At 44.5% G+C, this 17,846-nt stretch overlaps 1 protein-coding gene across 1 annotated transcript in view; it reads left to right on the top strand.

Moving 5' to 3' along the window:
- Window positions 1–17,846, top strand: part of LOC104153998 (stonin-1) — a 49,649-nt gene that overhangs the window by 6,937 nt on the left and 24,866 nt on the right. The window contains exon 2 of the mRNA XM_068940029.1: window positions 6,457–8,441. Coding sequence (XP_068796130.1) covers window positions 6,506–8,441 — 1,936 coding nt within the window. The 5' untranslated portion in view covers window positions 6,457–6,505. The remainder of the gene's footprint in view (window positions 1–6,456; window positions 8,442–17,846) is intronic.

Here is a 17,846-nt window from a genome sequence, read left to right as displayed (position 1 = left end):
CGACCTCCCCTTCGACTTGAGATGAAGAAGAGCTGCAGTGAAAGGTGTTTGCGTGAGTCACCCCCGCCCTTTGCTCTGGGGACATGAGCACTGTCGAAAGCTGAAAGCTGTTAATTCCTATAGCTTTGGGGGCCAGGGGTAAGGAATTCCAAGTTAAACAGTTTAGCGACAAGTTCAGAGCTTTTCCCAGATGTGCCTCAGAGAACGAGCAATGTAGAGACAAGTTGGCATTACACTTTGAAGGCTGTGTGTGTTTTTGAATGTTGCACTAGGAGCTTGTTTTCTAAAAGCAATGAAATGAGTAATGCAGTGGGAGACTTAATCTGTGTTTATGTCCAAAATAAAAAGGAAAACGAAGAATTTCCTCTTTGCAGTCGGTTGTGCCTTTGGGGTATGTTTATTTCGGAAGTATAGACTGGAGAACTCTTTTTTTTTTTTTTTTTGCCTAACAGAAGTAGAGCAGTTAAGGAAAAGTGCAGCCATATGTAGTCATTATATTTCCTAATATAATTTGAGGGAAATCAGCATAAATCAAGCAGTATTTATGCTGGGAGGTCTGCTTTACGTTCTTTGCATAGTTAACTGATAAACAAAACGGTGGTGCGAAGAATATGGATGTAAAGTGCAGAGGTAAATCTGCCATATTTTGCCTAGATACTTCGAGAGTTTACAAACATTAGGGTATTTTACGTACCATATGTCCTTCGTTACTTAAACTGCAGAGAACGTGTACTTTCCTGCGAAATCATTACGCTTTATGGCGAAACGGTGCAAGAGTTGTCTACGTGTTTGTACAGCAAACCGTAGCGGCTCGTGGGGCGGCTCCGCCACATGGTGCGCAGCGTCTTGCCTCTGAATTTCCATGTTGTCCGTCGGAGACCTCGATCGCGCGGCGTGCTCATGGGTCGTAGTCGCTGGGGTCCGTAGCCTTTCCCGGGTGGGCTTTAACCCCTAACTCTGCGCGCACGGAGCAGGTTGTGTGGAGGCTTCAGCTGGTTTTGAAGGGATTATTTAACTGTTTTGTTACGCTGTGTGTGTGGGGTGGGGTGGGGGGGATATTATAAGATATATGCGTGTTGCTGAGTCTGCTTTTTTTTTTTTTTGAGTTGGGAACCATTAGCTATGCTGTCACAATAAAACGCCACCGTGGAAGTGGCACGCATGAGATACGTGCTCAGGTGCTGCGTAGAGCACTTATTTAGAGGATATGTGGCTTTAATAGGGTTGAAGTCACAGTGGTAATGAATGCATTTAAAAAATTATGCCTTTCTCTATATCTGGGACTATGAGTACAGTCCACTAAACATTACGTGCGCTTGCCTCATGCTTTGCAGGAGGAAGGTGTATCCCTGTCACCCCCAGGCAGCCCTTTCCCATTAGCTGACCCCTTCCCAGTTAAAAATAAAAATAAAACTGGTGCATCGCGTGGTGGGGCGGCAGGGGGCACCTCGGCCACCAGCCCGTGGGGCCACTGGAAGTCAGTAGCTCGAATTGCACCTTGGAAGAGCTAGAAACTCACTATTCCTGGTTTCCGCGTAGGAGCAGATAAAGGTGTCCCTCAGCAAGGCACCAAGGTTGAGCAGTATCTCACCTGCAGATTTCATCGGGGATTTTAGAAGCAACAACGGAGCCAGTAATAGCTACAGCCTGTAAAATCTCTCAGTAACGGGATATAGGAATTCTCTTCTTTTCATCCTCGCGGGAATAAAGGGACGAAATTAAGCCGCAGCGACTGTTCATTAAATGCTGAGGGGCTGAGTAAACCTGATGAACGTGAAGATTGTTTTCCGGCAGAACAGGATGAATTGAACCGAGTTTCGGCTTTTGGGTTCACTGCTATTGGTGAATTTAGGATCAACTATTATTTATTTCAGCCAGCCTTTTCGTTTGTCATTTTAATATACTAAAAATGGTATTTCCTGTCACATTGCTGAACGAGATGCCACACATGGTTGTAATTTAAGTGCTGTGGGCTGCATAACATATGCTGTGATGGAGATCCATGGCATCCTGTATCGTTTTCCTGTTACCTAAAACTTTTGGGTTGCGTTTATATGGGTCCCGTGGTACCTTCTTAAGAGTCGAATCGGATGTATTTTGAAGTTCTGTTTTACTGCCGTTTAAAGGAAGACTATCTTAAGAGGGGATTTTGAAGCACTTGCTAGACAAAAAAGATCTTGAGATAAGATACTAATTTGTTCTGCAGATGTAAAAGCGTCAGAGAAAAACTACGTAACGTAGCATAGGACTATAAATGTTTTTAAGTACTAGATGAATGGCACTAATGCTACCCATGACATATGAGAGGACATGTTTCCTTTTGTTAGTAATACATTCTAAAAATAATTTTAAAAGATTGATTTGGATTTTTCTCCTTTTCCAGTGGTCAGTTCTGGTGATCGGTAAGCGACAGGAAGAGAACTGCTGTGTATTTTAACACTTGATTCTTGTGTGTGTGTGGTTTTTTTTTTTTTTTTTAATCAGTACCATTTTTTTGAAAAATACATTTCTGGTGTAGTAATAAAAGGTGAAAGCTACAGTCTTTGACAGGTACAAAAATGGTACTGTAACTGCAGATGCAAGATGCACCTGCAAAAATGTTTTTCTTCATAGATATTTACTGACTGAACTTAGGTATTTGGCAGGTAACTTTCAAGCATCTTTGTAAGTATGTTTTGTAACAGAAAAATATCTGCAAAATAATCTGTAACATCACATTTAGAAAAAGTAGAGCTGAAAAATCAACGTCTGGAGATAATAAAGGACACAGAAAAATTTTAGTTCTAACGGCAGAAAGGGGACTGTGATGCAAAATGCATTCTTTACAGTGAACAGTATTTGTATTTATTTCCTTTCTCATTTTGTATTTTCTTTTTCGTTCATACCTCTTAGTTGGCTGCAATTTGCCAATTTGGTGCTGTTGCAATGAGACAGAATAGCTTTGCTTTGTCAGGCTGTTGAATTCACCCTCATTTCCGTTTTCACTTCATGCTCTATCCATGCATTCATCCCAAGAGCCCATTTAGATACAAATTCTTTCACTCTTCTTGCTCAGCATGTTGTTGTTGTTTGTTTTTTTTCCCCCTCAGTATTTTCTCTTGCTTGCCCTTACTCATCTTTTGTAAATGCCCCAGTCCCTAATGGCAGCATTTGGGTCTGCTTCCTCCTGCCGCCTACCTTACCGGGGTGCCCGCAAATGCTTTGATCCTGGCTGTTATAGAAAGAGCAGTGCTTTAAGTTACTGTCACGTAAGCTGTCATTAACGGAAGAGAGAGGCGTGTTGAGATGGAGCAAGATTTACAGCCTGAAAGCTCAGAAACTTTCTGGTTGTGCAAATAATAGGTACTGCTCAATGAACAGTGCTGGAAACCAAGGGTGTGGAGTAAGAGGAAAAAGTTATGACAAAGTCGGAGACCAAATAGCAGTGATTTTCTTTCCACTGCTTTATTTTGATGGAGTGATTGTGTGGGTGAAGGATATGCTAAGAGTTGCCCGTGTTTGAACTGTGAAACAGTCATCTGTAACTTGTTCACTCATTTTCTGTCTCCTTCCAGAGGAGAGAATTCCTATAAAATAACTAGCATAGTGCAAATATTTTTACTGAACAAAAAGGTTGAGAGTTCAAAAAATAACGAAGGGCTAAAGTATCTCCATTCCAAGCTCTTGTTTGTTCGGCAGTGAAGTGAGCACATTGTGCCACAGTTCACGATACTTTCCTTAAGGCTATAAACTGGCCAAGAAGTAATGGCGAATTTTTAAAAATAACGACTTGTAGCGTAGCATAAGATTTCACTTGGCTGAACTTTGTCATCTCCAGAAACTAACTGTTCTCTGAATGTTATTAGATAAAGAATGGCTTTTATGGTTATGTGATTATATGCTGCAGTACATGTGCCTTTGCTATGCAATAAGTAAACGGCCTAACGATGGCTGTTTGTGCCTGGGAGAGAAGAGGATTGGCTTTAAGTCGTCCTTATCTAACCCTAAGTAGCACAGTAGTGTATGTGCAGGTGGATTTGTATATACAAACTCTGCCTTCCCTGTGCCTTCAGGCAAATGTGAATATGCCTTGCCGTTTTTTTTCCGAATGAATGATGTGTACATAAGCCCTGTGGTGCATCATCATTGCGCTTGATTCCTCTGCAGTCATTAGCAGTTTGTTTTTTGCTTCTTCATCAATTGTGAGCAGTGGGAAGGAAAAGCTTCAAGGAGAAGATATCCTGCAAAGGATACAGCGAGCATTTAAATTTCAGTGCGTGATTTAAAACCTCGGGGGCAAGAGTAATTGTTTGTTGCCTACAGTCCTGCTCAGAGGACATGCAGCAATGACCTTTATCAAAAATATTTTGTTTGATCAAATGTAATTTATTAATTGATTTAAAAGAATGGTACTTTTTCCAGGCCGCCAGCCAATCCGGCGCTTAGCGGATGCGTGTGTTGTTAGTTGTCCTTGACTTGTGTTTCACCAGCTTTTTGTATATGGTGGGTGCTTGTTAGCTACCCTTCAACAGGGATGTACTGCTTGTTCTTAAGGCTTCCTTCTTGTTTATGAGTCTAATATATTCTTCCCCCCGCTCCAACTTTCCTACTCTGACCTCCCCACAGTCTCTGACAGGATAAGTCAGAGCTGGAGGAACTAAAGTGAAACAATTCCTGCCCAGCTCTGGAAAGCACCTGTGACCAATCTGTGCATCCTGCTCCTGGCAGGAGGTGTCTCAGAGAGCAGCATGGAGCGGGTTACGGTCCCAGGCCAGCACTGATGGCAGCAGTATACTTTCCGCCGCCTCTCCCTTGGGGGATCATCCTCTTGTGACTGTGCCCATCATATGATGAGGACATCTGCCTTTCAAAGGCCTCAGGAGAGGGCCGTTAATTGCATGTATTATCTTGGTGGAAGCAGTTTGCCCTGACTGGTGTAGTACGTATACCTTTGCCATCAGCACTGAGCTGCTGTAGCTTTTCAACAGAAAACATGGTAAAAATTTTTTCCACCTTGAATTTATTTTCGGAAACAGCTGCGCCATTTTGAGTAAAGCCTTGTTTAGTAATGGTGGGGGGACCTCACCTGCAGGTGAAGCCTAGTATGGAAAGTCTCTGCCCATGTTACAGAATCGCAGAATCACAGAATGGTTGAGGTTGGGAGGGACCTCTGGAGATCATCTAGTCCAACCCCCCTGCTCAAGCAGGGTCCTCTAGAGCATATTGCCCAGGATCACATCCAGGCGGGTTTTGAATATCTCCAGGGAAGGAGACTCCACTACCTCTCTGGGCAACCTGTTCCAATGCTCAGTCACCTTCACAGGAAAGAAGTTTTTCCTCAGGTTCAGAAGGAACTTCCTGTGTTTCAGTTTGTTGCCTCTTGTCCTGTTGCCGGGCACCACGGAGAAGAGTCTGACCCGAGCCTCTTGACACCCCCCCTTCACATACTGGCACACATTGATTAGATCCCCCCTCAGTCTTCTCTTCTCCAGGCTGAACAGGCCCAGCTCTCGCAGTCTTTCTTCAGAGGAGAGGTGCTCCAGTCCCTTCATCATCTTAGCAGCCCTTCACCGGACTCTCTCCAGGAGTGCCATGTCTCTCTTGTACTGGGGAGCCCAGAACTGGACACAGTACTCCAGGTGAGGCCTCCCCAGGGCTGAGGAGAGGGGCAGGATCACCTCCCTCCACCTGCTGGCAACACTCTGCCTAATGCACCCCAGGGGATCCCATTGGCCTTCTTGGCCACAAGGGCACACTGCTGGCTCATGCTTAACTTGTTGTCCACCAGCACTCCCAGGTCCTTCTCGGCAGAGCTACTTTCCAGCAGGTCAGTCCCCAACCTGTACTGGGGCATGGGGTTATGTCTTCCCCAGGGGCAGGACCCTGCCCTTGCCTTTGTTGAACTTCAGGAGGTTCCTCTCCGCCCACCTCTCCAGCCTGTCCAGGTCCCTCTGAACGGCAGCACAGCCTTCTGGTGTGTCAGCCTCTCCCCCTCAGTTTAGTATCATCAGCAAACTTGCTGAGGGTGCACCCTGTGCCTTCCTCCAGGTCATCGATGAATGCATTGAACACGACTGGACCCAGGACTGACCCCTGGGGGACACCGCTAGCTACAGGCCTCCAACAACTATTACAAGCTACTGATAGCCTAGATAGTGGAAAACAGTGTGCAAGCAGTCCTGCAGACCTGTAGGACTTTCTGTAGTCTCTGACATAGAGCCTGCAAACACCAGGTGCTCTAAACATAAAGCATAAAGCTCAGGTTCCCAGCCTGGGAGAGCCGTGGGGATTTTTGGGCAGTTTTTCTGTTTCTACGTGGTTGTCTCAGATTATACATGTAAAACACAAAGTAGGTCAGATTTGTAAATCGCATGCAAATTGTAAGCCTTGTGTGGCTTGCATGTTATAAGGGTCAGGTTTCTTTGTTTTGTCTTTCAAGAGGATTTTTTTCTGATCATGTCTGTTCTTTCTTAATAGATGATTTGCAGATGATACATGTGCAAGTGATTCAAGTTTTTCCTACAAGATGTGTTCCACGAATCCAGCAAATTGGATAACCTTCGATGATGAGCCGCTCTTCCAGTCTCCTCAGAAATCAGCTGAAAACCAGAGTAGTTGCAGAGCAAATGGCCTTAAGCTCAATCTCTCTAACGTGCCTGAACCCTCAAGTAGGTCATCTTCTACAGGCAGCACTCCGCTCTCCTCTCCTGTAGTTGACTTTTACCTAAGTCCCGGACCCCCCAGTAACTCTCCACTTACCACACCTACCAGAGACTACCCAGGAAGTCCGTGTATCCCCAAGGCTGGGATCCATATCCTTTATCCTGTTCCTGAATGGCCATCAAAAGGTAGTTTTCTCCCATCACCTGGGGTATGCGCTTCCTTAACTTCGCAGAAACTGAGCAGCCTTCCAGTGAACACCTTGACTGATGATAATCCGGTTAAGATTTTAGTCTCCAAATCCAAAGATGAAGGGAATCCTAACCTGCAAGAAAGCTGTGATGAGTTAGGAGAACCGTCAGAGCGCTTCCCGTACTTCCAGGATGACTGTGCCTTTTCCAGTCCCTTTTGGAAAGACGGATGTTTGCTCAGCACATCAGCACCTAATGTTAACACACAGAGAAAGGACAAAGCACTTGACAGAAATGTTTGTCATTCCAAGGAAAAAGAAACTTGCCATGATCAGAAGAGCCTTACTCAGGGTTCCTTCAGCTACGTCTGCGAAAGGCTTGAACACTTGCAAACTGATAGCTCTGACACTGTGGGACGCCTACCCGCTGCCAGCGCGCATGTGTGGCACAACCTCTCGTCTGCCGTTGCGCACGGTCTGTTCAGGAGTCAGAAAGCAGATGGATGGCCCTTCATGCTGAGAATTCCCGAGAAGAAGAATATGATGTCATCTCGGCAATGGGGTCCTATTTACCTTAAAGTCCTAGCTGGGGGTATATTACAAATGTATTATGAAAAGGGCCTTGAGAAGCCTTTCAAAGAATTCCAGCTGCAACCGCACTGTAAGCTTTCTGAACCCAAACTGGAGAGCTATAGCGTTTCAGGAAAAATCCATACTGTGAAGATTGAGTGCGTATCCTACACAGAGAAAAGGAAGTATCATCCCAAAGTAGAAGTGATCCATGAACCAGAGGTTGAGCAGATGTTAAAGTTAGGAACCACAGATTATAATGACTTCACTGATTTCCTTGTAGCAGTTGAGGAAGAGCTTATGAAACTTCCCACCCCTTCTAAACAAAAAAGAAATTATGAAGAACAAGAAATGACTCTAGAAATAGTGGATAACTTTTGGGGTAAAATCACTAAAGCAGAAGGAAAACTTGTGGAAAGTGCTGTCATCACACACATTTATTGTTTATGTTTTGTGAATGGAAGTACTGACTGCTTTTTAACTTTAAATGATCTAGAACTCCAGAAGAAGGATGAACGTTACTTTGAGAAGGAGAAGGAGAAGAAATGGATTGGTATTCTAGACTACCATTTCCATAACTGTGTTAAAACACAGGAATTCAAGCAATCACGAATTATTAAGTTTACACCTCCTGATGCCTGTAGGCTGGAGCTAATGCGTTTCAAGACACAGTATAATGGACAAGACCTTCCATTTTCTGTGAAGGCTGCTGTCGTGGTTCAGGGAGCATACATAGAACTTCAGGCTTTTATAAACATGTCTTCAACTGCTCTGATACCAACACGTTTACCTTCTATGAAATGCTGTGAAAATGTTATGATACGATTTCCAGTTCCTGCACAGTGGATCAAAGCACTTTGGACCATGAACCTCCAAAGACAGAAGTCCCTAAAAGCAAAAATGAATAGAAGAACATGCCTTGGCTCTTTACATGAGATTGAATCTGATCCTGTAATACAAGTCTCAGTTGGAACAGCAAAATATGAAAGTGCCTATAGGGCTGTTGTGTGGAAGATAGACAGGCTTCCAGATAAAAACTCAAGTAAATAATTTGTGCTGTAAAATAATGGGCTTGGGTGCAGGTCTTCTCGGGGTTCGCACAATGTTTTGATGCTGTGTAACTCCATCAGCTTGAGTAGTTCTAATTTGTATCTGTGCAAGGGTATCAGTAGGAGCTAACCTTTAAGAAGAAGGAGGATATGGCCTCAGTTTTTTTTTTTTTTTTTTTTTCCCTAGGAAAAGGGCATTTTCCTAGTTTGTTTGATCCAGGCAGATGTATTATTATCATTCATTATAATGGTGCAGTATCGCAAGGCTTTACCATGGAAAAGGATCTCATCGTTCTGAGTAAACCTCAAGTCTATAGTAAGAAAGAGGGACAGGTTTATACTTTACATAAACCAGCTGGGCCATGGTGGCATGGGAAGCAAACGCTGGCAGGTGGAATGACTGCCTGTCCAGTGTCACACAGTTAGTAGCAAAGTTGGTATTTTAACAGTTGCATCTTGGCTTTCTAGCATCTTTTGAGAAATGGTAGGTATGATATATAACTAGGAGATGCTGTGGTCAAACTTGCTGTAGCAAATCAACCGTGCTTTTGCAAAGACTGCTGTCTACTACCTCATTTATGGGTTCACACGTTGAGATTGTAAGATCGTGAGGATAACTGCCCTGACAAAAACGCCTCTGGTTATATTCCTGTTTGTCTGTGGTGGTGATACCAAACTATAAATACTTGCAGCAATAAAGCCAGTTAAGCTTATAGTCATGCACGTGGGAGTAGTTAATTTTCCACTAAGTAAAACAGTTAGTTTAGTCTAATTTAATCAGGCAAGTACTGGTTTTGGAGAAGGAAAATATAAATGTATGGTTTTAAAATTCCCATTTTAGTCGTGTTATCAGATTAGTAGGACTGCATAGTTCTTTTCTAAAGACACGAAAACCCTGAGGAATATTTTATTCTATTTTAAGCGCTCCATAGTGAAGGCACTTGATCCTTTCCTTGGATATGCATTATATATGTTTGAGGCTTTGGGGATCTGTGTAGGATGAGGACATCTATTAAACTATTTTACCTAAAATATCTGCAAAAACTGTACTTTTGAGACTGGGGTAAGGGTGAAGAATTAACAAATGCATTGAATTAGAGTTGTGGAGTACTAGCTGCCTGGGCTAACTACCTCTTTAAAATGTCCAGAAAAGATTGAATCTTCTTAAGTACAGGTTTCACATACGTTAGTACAAACTTGACGTATCCACTCAGGGATTCAGACAGCTAGATGTGTGATTAGGCAAGAGTTCATTTTCAAAACTATAAAAAAAAGAACTCCTGAAGACATTTTTTCTCATCTTTAACTAACTGTAAATTATATTGTTTAAGTCATCATGATGTCCTTATATCCTTTTTTCCCCCCCCCTCCATTTGGTACTTGAATACTTCTGATTGTTACTTCTGTCCTGTAAATGTCAGCTAGACAAAAAAACTGAGGCCCTCTGGGAGGGACGACACCACCTCTGCCCTGATAGGGTTCAGGAACGATGCCGTGTGCCTTCTGTCTCGATCTTCCCCGGCTTTTGCCTTGGGAGAAGCTGCGGCTGGCTTTGAGCTGTGGCAGTGTGGTTCCTCCTGGTCCTGCCCGAATTGGCTGTCTGCCCGCGAAGAGCCCTTCCTTCCTCCCTCAGCTTGTTACCTGCGTAGTCTCATGCTCTGCTCTGAGGGGATGCCGGGTGCTGCCAAGAAATTGGTCATGGGAGCGAGAAGGAGACGCAGCACCAGCAGATGGGCTAATGCTCAGCGGGAAGACAAGGAAGAATTGGTGGTCGGGAGAGAAGTGAAATACAGAGTGGGGTGGAAAGCGGGGAGGGAGGAGAGGGGATAATGGAGGCAGTAAGGGGGGGATCTGGCTCGCTAGAAAGTAGGCAGGGCCATCCGAGGAGCTGAGGGAGAGAAGTGAGAGAATTAATGGACAGAAAATTCTTCAGGGCTTCAAAGTCTGTAAATATGGAGGTCACTTCTGTCTGCTAGGATTCTCACTGGGCTGCCACAGCCTCTGTGTTTTCCCAAAGCTTACAGCACTGATTGCTTGGGTAGCTTTTAATATTCGTTGCTGTTTAATGTAGATATGCTTCTGCAAGATCAGTCGGTGGGTTCAGTCAGGCAGTTTTACAGAACATTATGATTCTTCCAAAGTCTTTAATTCCCTGCAGTTCATTCACCTTAAGATTTCTTGTGCACAATTAACCTCAGATTTATGGTATCTGAAAGTAAGAACCTTTTTCGTAGCATTCTAGAGCTTTAAATTATTTTCTAACAGTAGCTTAAACTTTTGATATTTGAATAGTTCCTCCGGCTAAGATGTGCAAAATCATCTGTATCCTTGAAATGTCTGTGCATCCTAGAAAATATTTCAGTAGTAATACGGTCTGGTCAAATTTTAAAGCTCTCTATCTAGTATTCTGTATGCAGGAAAGTTTTAAAAATAGAACTGTCCTGAGGCGTGCCAAAAATCTGGAGGCAGTCAGACTAATAGAAATATGTAAACTTTCATAATACGTTTATTGCAGAGAGAAAACTATGCCGATGTTTTTGCTTTCAAAAAGCCTTTGTCCAAGACTAAGAAAAAAAAAAAAGAAAAAGGGGGAAAAAAAACAAATTGCCTACGGATACATTGTTACTCCATTTATAGCCATCACAGTATGTGAGTGCTGCCCACTAGTTCCTGCTAAAGTGTGTCCTTGGAAGGGTGCCGTCCAAGCAAAGTGTGTGACAGCTGTGAGATACCCCAGATTTTTAGAAGCTGCCTGTGCTTGTTTAGGTGCATAAATGGAGGGTGTGGGGCCTGAAAGTTAGCATTAATTTTTTGATTTAAGATACTTTAAAAGCCTTGGACTTTGAAGTGTTGATCTAAGGAAACTTCAGCAAATTAAGTCTACGTTTTTGAAATCAGCTAGGGCATCATTTAAAGCAATGTAGCACATCTTATGATTTCAGCGCAGTACGGAGGCCAGTCTTTGCACTGAGGACACTGCATGAACCTGCACAACGCTGGGAGCCAGGGAGACACTAGGCTTCTAGTAGCTGCGTCTTACTCTCTTGCTGCGTACGTTTGTGCCCTGTGGCGTTTCCCGCTGTGACACAGCCATCCCAGGACAGTTGTGTGTCGCAACAATTCTTCCGTAGATTATTTCTCCTCCTCTTCCTCACGATGGAGCCATAGTGAGGAGGCAGTGATTAAGCAGTACAGAGAAATGGAGCCCGGGGAGCTTGTGGCTGCCGGGAGCCCTGCTACTGCCTTTTAGTGTCTGAGCAAGGGCTCTCGCGTGTGAGCTGGTCGTAGTGGTTAGTAGCTGCAAGGTGGCGATGTGGCTCACAGCAACCTTGAGTTCTCACTGTTTTTGGTTTCTGAACTGTTGGATACTCCTAGCCATATCATCTGTACTCGGGCTCCATCCCTGCCCCAGCCACCTCTTTCTGATGTCAGCACTATTGCAAACAGCTCCTTGGCAGTGGTACCTTCCTGCTCCCCTGCTTCCTATGCCTTTCTCCCAGGAGTACGGGTAAATGCACTCATTTAGACGTGCCTGCAGTGAGTTGTTAACTTCTAAGAATCCTATTACAAATGTGCTCTTAATAATTATTGATGCTCTCATGCTCAAAATTAGACTTTTAGCACTGGAACGGGTTTAGCAAAAATACAATTACTTCTTAGCTAAAGTAGCCGTACCAGCACATCTTTTGGCCTAAACTGTTTGGCTCCACAAGCCTTTCTCAGCTCAAGGTGACTTGCTTGACTGCTGCTCTTAGGGGTGAATGAGCGCTAAATAGTGTGAGTAAGAGCAGCAAAGTTCAATTCTTAATAGTTTGTCAAGTGCTATATGAATGCTAAATGACAATTTGAATCTCATAGTTTTATTTTTTGTTTTTCTTCTTTAGCGGAGGAGAGCAAGAGTTTGGAACATTTTTAGGAAATGAGAGCCAGATTCGCAAATATAAAATAAGAAAGATTTAGATCTCCCAATTCACAAAAGTCTTACCCAGGTGCCTAGACGTCTAAGACCCAGGACCTTTGTCTCCTAAATTAGCTAGTAAAAGTGCAGTTATCTCCCCAAATTACCGAGTGATTCAGTTCCATCCAGCCAGATGCTCATGTCTCCTCTATGCCTTATTGGCAGCATGTTGGATAGCTAGGCTCACCTCTGAATAATGTCTTCGTAGCTTCCACTGGGCAGCTGTACAGACTTAACGCCATGCCTGCTCCAACCCTCTTGTCTTTCCACACCTCTACATTTTCTATGTTTCTGGCCAACATCTACCTTGTACTTTTTCATTTGCAAAAAGATCTTGTACATGCAGTCTCTTTTTTTCTTCCAACTCCAGCGTAATATAAAGCCGAGGAAACAGTAGTTTCACAGAGCAGAGATGACAAGAACTGGCCAGTATTAGGTGAAAACTCAGGCAGCGCTCACTGTTTTCCAAAGCGTAATTTGATCGCTTCATTGCCTGTTGGCTGACAGGAACAGGTTCCTCCACGCTCCCTCCACGGCCCAGCGGAGAGCAGAGACTTCTCCTCAAGTTAAGCGGTAAGTACCTCATTCTGGCCTTGATGTTGCTGCAGGAGAGGCATAGGTTGGGGGAATCCTGTATGTTGCGAGCAGGGAAAAGGGTCCGTTGGAGGCTACTCCAGAGGACCCAAGGCCTTACCCACCTCCCAAAACTATTGTCTCTCTGCCTTTGCAGGTTACAACCTAGGGGAAAGAAAAGACCTCAGAACTTACCAAGTCCCAGCGTCCAGACCAAATCAAGAGTGCTCTGCCTCCCTGATTTTTTTTCTAGTGCTTTGTGGTAGTGAATCACAACTACGCCATGTCTAACAGGCCTGTCTAACAGCAGGAAAGAAGAATGGCCCGTAACAGTTATGCCTTTGTCTGGGCTCAGATGGACGTCTGTCATCAGACATCTGTCCAGGAAAATTCCAAACAGCGTTTGTTTCTGGATTCCCTTTCTCAGAAGACAAAATAGTTTTCCAGACAATTCCTATTACTACTCATTTCTTAAGAGGCCTTTCTCCAATAACAGGAAGATGCTAAATTTCATCACCACAGATGCTGCTTCTTTTGGACACCTTTCTCCTCAGATCGTCACTCTCAAGCCATACACTCAAAGGCAGAGAGAGCCACTATCCTGGCCAGGGCATGACATGCCATCTCAGTTTTGTGCCTGCTGCTATTTTTCCTGGACTCTTCAGCTGTGGTTGGCATAGTTGTGCAGTCTGTGCATCACATCCCAGAAAACGGCACATAAAACGAAGTCAACAAAGTGTGTTACGAAGCCCCTACCCTACTCCGGAGCGTGCAGGCACACGTATGGCCTGCTCAATGCCTAGCTGCATCCCAGCACCACCGCTGGAGAATGGCGCAGGTACTCAGAGCCATGATGAACGGGGTTTAGGTAGGGTGTGGTGCTGGAGACAGGATGACCACTTGCAGTTTACTGACTGGGAAAAGGAGTGCTTGTGTTGGTCTCCTTCGTCACTGGTGTTGCTATCACCACAGCTGTTGTGGGAATGATGGCTTGGGCAGGTGCAGGATGGAGAGGCTCACCCCTGACAGCACCGTTCCGCCAAGTCCAGGCGGTCTAGAGGAGGGACTGTGAATTTCCTTCTGGACTAAGAGAGTGTTACTGCAGGACAAACGTGCTCAGCCACAGCAAGCGATGACCAGCAGCGGAGTGTGAACAGGGCGTGCACCACATTGCAGAGGTGGCCAGATCTGCCTGTCACTGTGTACGTGAGTGACCAGCCGCCATCTCCTCCTCACACTTGTTTAATCCTCCTCCAAATTCCTTCTTAAGGAGCTGTCAGGTGGCTGTAATACTTGTTTCTGACTTTGTATCCTCCTTTATTTTTGTAATAAAGTCTTTAATGTTATAGTTTTACCCATCTGTGTGTATTGTCATATTGTCCTGAGACTTTCACCCCATGCTATGTGCTCCTGGCATCCTGCTCCTTTGCTGAAGACCTTTATGGGCTTGCAAATTAGGTATCTTTTTGCTTGAGTGACTTGAAGGACCTGATCCCGTAGTGTACGCAGAGGAGTGGCTAATGTCTAGCACATGCTGGAAGCACCGAGTTCAGCACAAATCACAGAAGTGCAAGGAGCAAAAAGCGTCCTACTCGGCCCCCACGCCCAGCCTTGCCTTATGGCCCAACCCATGTGCAACAGGCCATTGTGTAGAGGCAACGCTGTTGCTGCTTTTCGTCTGTGGCCATGGTTTGTTTTTTGTGGGGTGCAGCTTGTTTTTGTGAGTTTTTAAGTGTGTATGAGGGTTGCAGGGAATTGTGCCTTGATTGGTGCTGCAGGTGGGTTGCAAAGTCTGCAAGAGGGGTGAGATTTTTCCATCCGATGTCTCCAGCATTTCCCCTTGTTTGGCGAGATTTTTCCCTCGCTCAGTGCTGACTCTTTGGAGGGCCATCGCTGGGCTCCTAACCTCTCCCCGTTTGCCTTTAAAGGAGCTATCGTGCCTGATATACGTAGGGAAGCTTCATTCCCAGAACTCAAGAGTTAGGCATTAGTTGCAGCGATCCCTACCTGTCCCTTTTATGGATCTGGCTCTTGCATTTATGAACGCAAGATGTATTACCCTTTCCTACAATATTACTGTAATGAGTCCTTAAAAGCATGTAGCAAGGTATTAGAGTTGTGCTTTGGCAGAAGGAAGCAACTAATCCCATTGGTGGAATGGTTGCTGGCTCTGTTGTTTTTCCTGTTTCTTTAAAGAAGTCTGGGAGAGGTGTGAGATAAGACTTCGTGGTCAGTGTCTGGTGCTGCTCTATGGTGCCTGTGGTGTAACTGGTGTCTGTAGTATATAATTTTCTGAAATCCAGGTCAGGTCTTCTGGTAACATTAAAAATTGTTACAGAAAGAAGAAACATTTAAAACAAGGATCAAAGGGGATATACTAAAGGAAGCAAGCCTGTAGGAGATACTTGTAAATCAGCCGTTTTACAGAGTCCAAAGAGGCAAGGAACGCACATGTCCCGTGCCGTCTCTCTTGTTCGGAAGGTTTGGCTCTAACAAGGCTGCTGTGTTTCTGAGTGCATGGCTTGGGCAGGAACTGACAGAACCTTGCACTCAGCAAATAGCTCTTTAAGCTACTGATTATTATTGTTTTTAAACATGAAAAAAAGTGAAGTAAAAAGAAAGGAGGAGGAAGAGCTGGAGACCCTTCCATCCAAACCTGAGGGGGCCGATACTCCAAAGAGCATCTCCCATTCCTTTCTCCCCTTCCTTCACCTTTTCTTCCAAACAAAAAAATTGTAACTCTGTTGTTGATCATAATATTAAGGAAGAGGGAGTGCATTATTAATTAAGAATTTTATTATTATATTATTATTTTATTAATTAAGAATTAAGAATGTTACTGGTAAAAAAAAAGATTAAGCACGATGCTATCAGTATGTTTAAGACAAATGTATACATTTCAAGCTCTTTAACACTTGATTTTTGGGGATCCATTAACTTTATGCCAGACTTACTATGAAATCTGGAGGACTATTTGTTGGTGAACTTAGAGACAAGTGTCTTTAGTGGAACTCTTTCCATCAAAATTGATCAGGCGTAAATTATCTACTAAAATCTGAAATGTTTTCTTCCTAAAGACATCAACGACTTTTTAAAAATATGCTCCCTATTGTGCTTTAGTGGAAACAGAATCAAGACTGTGGTGAGAACTTTGGCAAAATCCTCACGCGTGGCAGGTTGGCCAGGTCTCGACCATGTCTCCGACCTGCCCTTGTGTCCAGCCTTGCCTCCTTTCAGAAATGCCTGGATGCCAGCTTGTATGCCCGAGGCCTGGGCTCAGGCAGGCTTTGAGGTGGGTCACAGGGGACACTTGGACACGTGAGGCTCCACTGCATGGCTTCAGCCTGCAGTACAAGTGTGGTGGGGGACCTCTTTGGCTGCCCACTTGAGTTCTCCTTCAGGAACCTCCTGTGCTCGGTGCTCCACAGGCAGGCTGGTAGGGATCCGTCGTAGACGGGGCTGTCGTCAAACGGCCGAGGCGTTGCGAGGGTTGCTGGAAGCTGGGCTCCAACCCCTGCACTGCAGGCACGTAGGCGTGCAGGGAGTACCGGCCAGAGAGCACCCCAGGCTCTACCCGCCCTCAGCCCGCGGCGCCCAGGACCAATGTAGATGTAGCCATTTTTCAAAGGAGAAACTGCTACGGATCAGACTGCTTTTTATGGAAGGCTCCTCCCACCCCCTGCTTTTTTTTTTTTTTTTTTTTTTTTTGCCTTCTGAAATGCTTGTGAGCCCGTGGAGGTGATGTGTTATATTAATTATTCCGATAGGATGGATAAAGCTTAGTGTGTGCTAATTCCATCTTGAGCATTTCCCTCATTCTGAGATGAGATTGATTCCTGCCCCTGAAGATAATGAGTGGGATGTTTTTGCCTAAACTTTGAGATGCCATCCATTTAGTATAACGAATGAAAGCCAAATATACTGCCAGGCTTGCCTTTGACAAAATACGGGCAATCCTTTCTCTGCCAATGTTTTCTGCCTGCAGCTAAACGGTAGTTAGTTCTCTGTACTGATGCTTAAAACACTGGAGAAGAGAGGAAAGGCAGAATTACTGTTTTTTGTCCTGAAGAATTTGGAGAGGCAGCTGTGATATAAAGGATTCTTTTCATTTTGGTGTGTTGGCTGCATGCACATAGTGAACTGGCTGACCTCCGTTTCTCTAGAAAGCAGGGTTTTCGCCTTGGTGTTCTTGTGTGCCAGTAGAAGGAAAAGGTTTCCCTTAGCTTTCCCACATACAAGAAACTCTAAAGCACGTGATCAATAGGATTTAAGGCTGGATTAAAGAAATTTAGAATGCAGTCCAGCGCGTGGGCAGTCCTTCATGATTCTGGCTTATAACATGATAGTTCCTTTAGCAGTACTTTTGTTTGGAAGAAACAGTGTACGTTCTTTTCCCATAGCAAAAGCAAAGGTAGAAGGGAGACCGGTTAGCCCTTATCCTGGCAACTGGGATATATCTTGTTGGAGCAGCACTCTGAGCTGCACCTTTATCTTCCCGCTATAGACATACAGTGATAAATGATGTTACGGAAGATCGCTGTCATACCTGAAATGAACACCTCGGTGAAATTCCTACAGCAGAGAGCTCTGGAAGGGCAGTTGTTGGACACAGGGCAGCACCTCTGCCTTGGCTAAACCGGGGTCTTCAAGTTTTTCTTCCTTTCCATAGGAGTAAGAAATGTATTTTTAAGTGAAAACTGAGAGTCTTCCCTAAAAATCTAAATTTAGCTGCCAGTCCCTACGTTGGCGGTGCTCTCTTCTTAATCAGAAGCTGGCAGGGTCTGGTAAACCCTGTGCAAATTAATTTGTAAAGCTACGATGACTGTAAGAGGTGTGGTGAAGTAGAGCAAAAAGGCGTAAGGGGCCA

This window comes from Struthio camelus, chromosome 3 (genome assembly GCF_040807025.1).
Source record: "Struthio camelus isolate bStrCam1 chromosome 3, bStrCam1.hap1, whole genome shotgun sequence".
In the NCBI taxonomy this organism is placed as follows: Eukaryota; Metazoa; Chordata; class Aves; order Struthioniformes; family Struthionidae; genus Struthio; species Struthio camelus.
The sequence above is the reverse complement of the archived record's forward strand: the minus strand, read 5'-3'. Positions and strand labels throughout refer to the sequence as shown.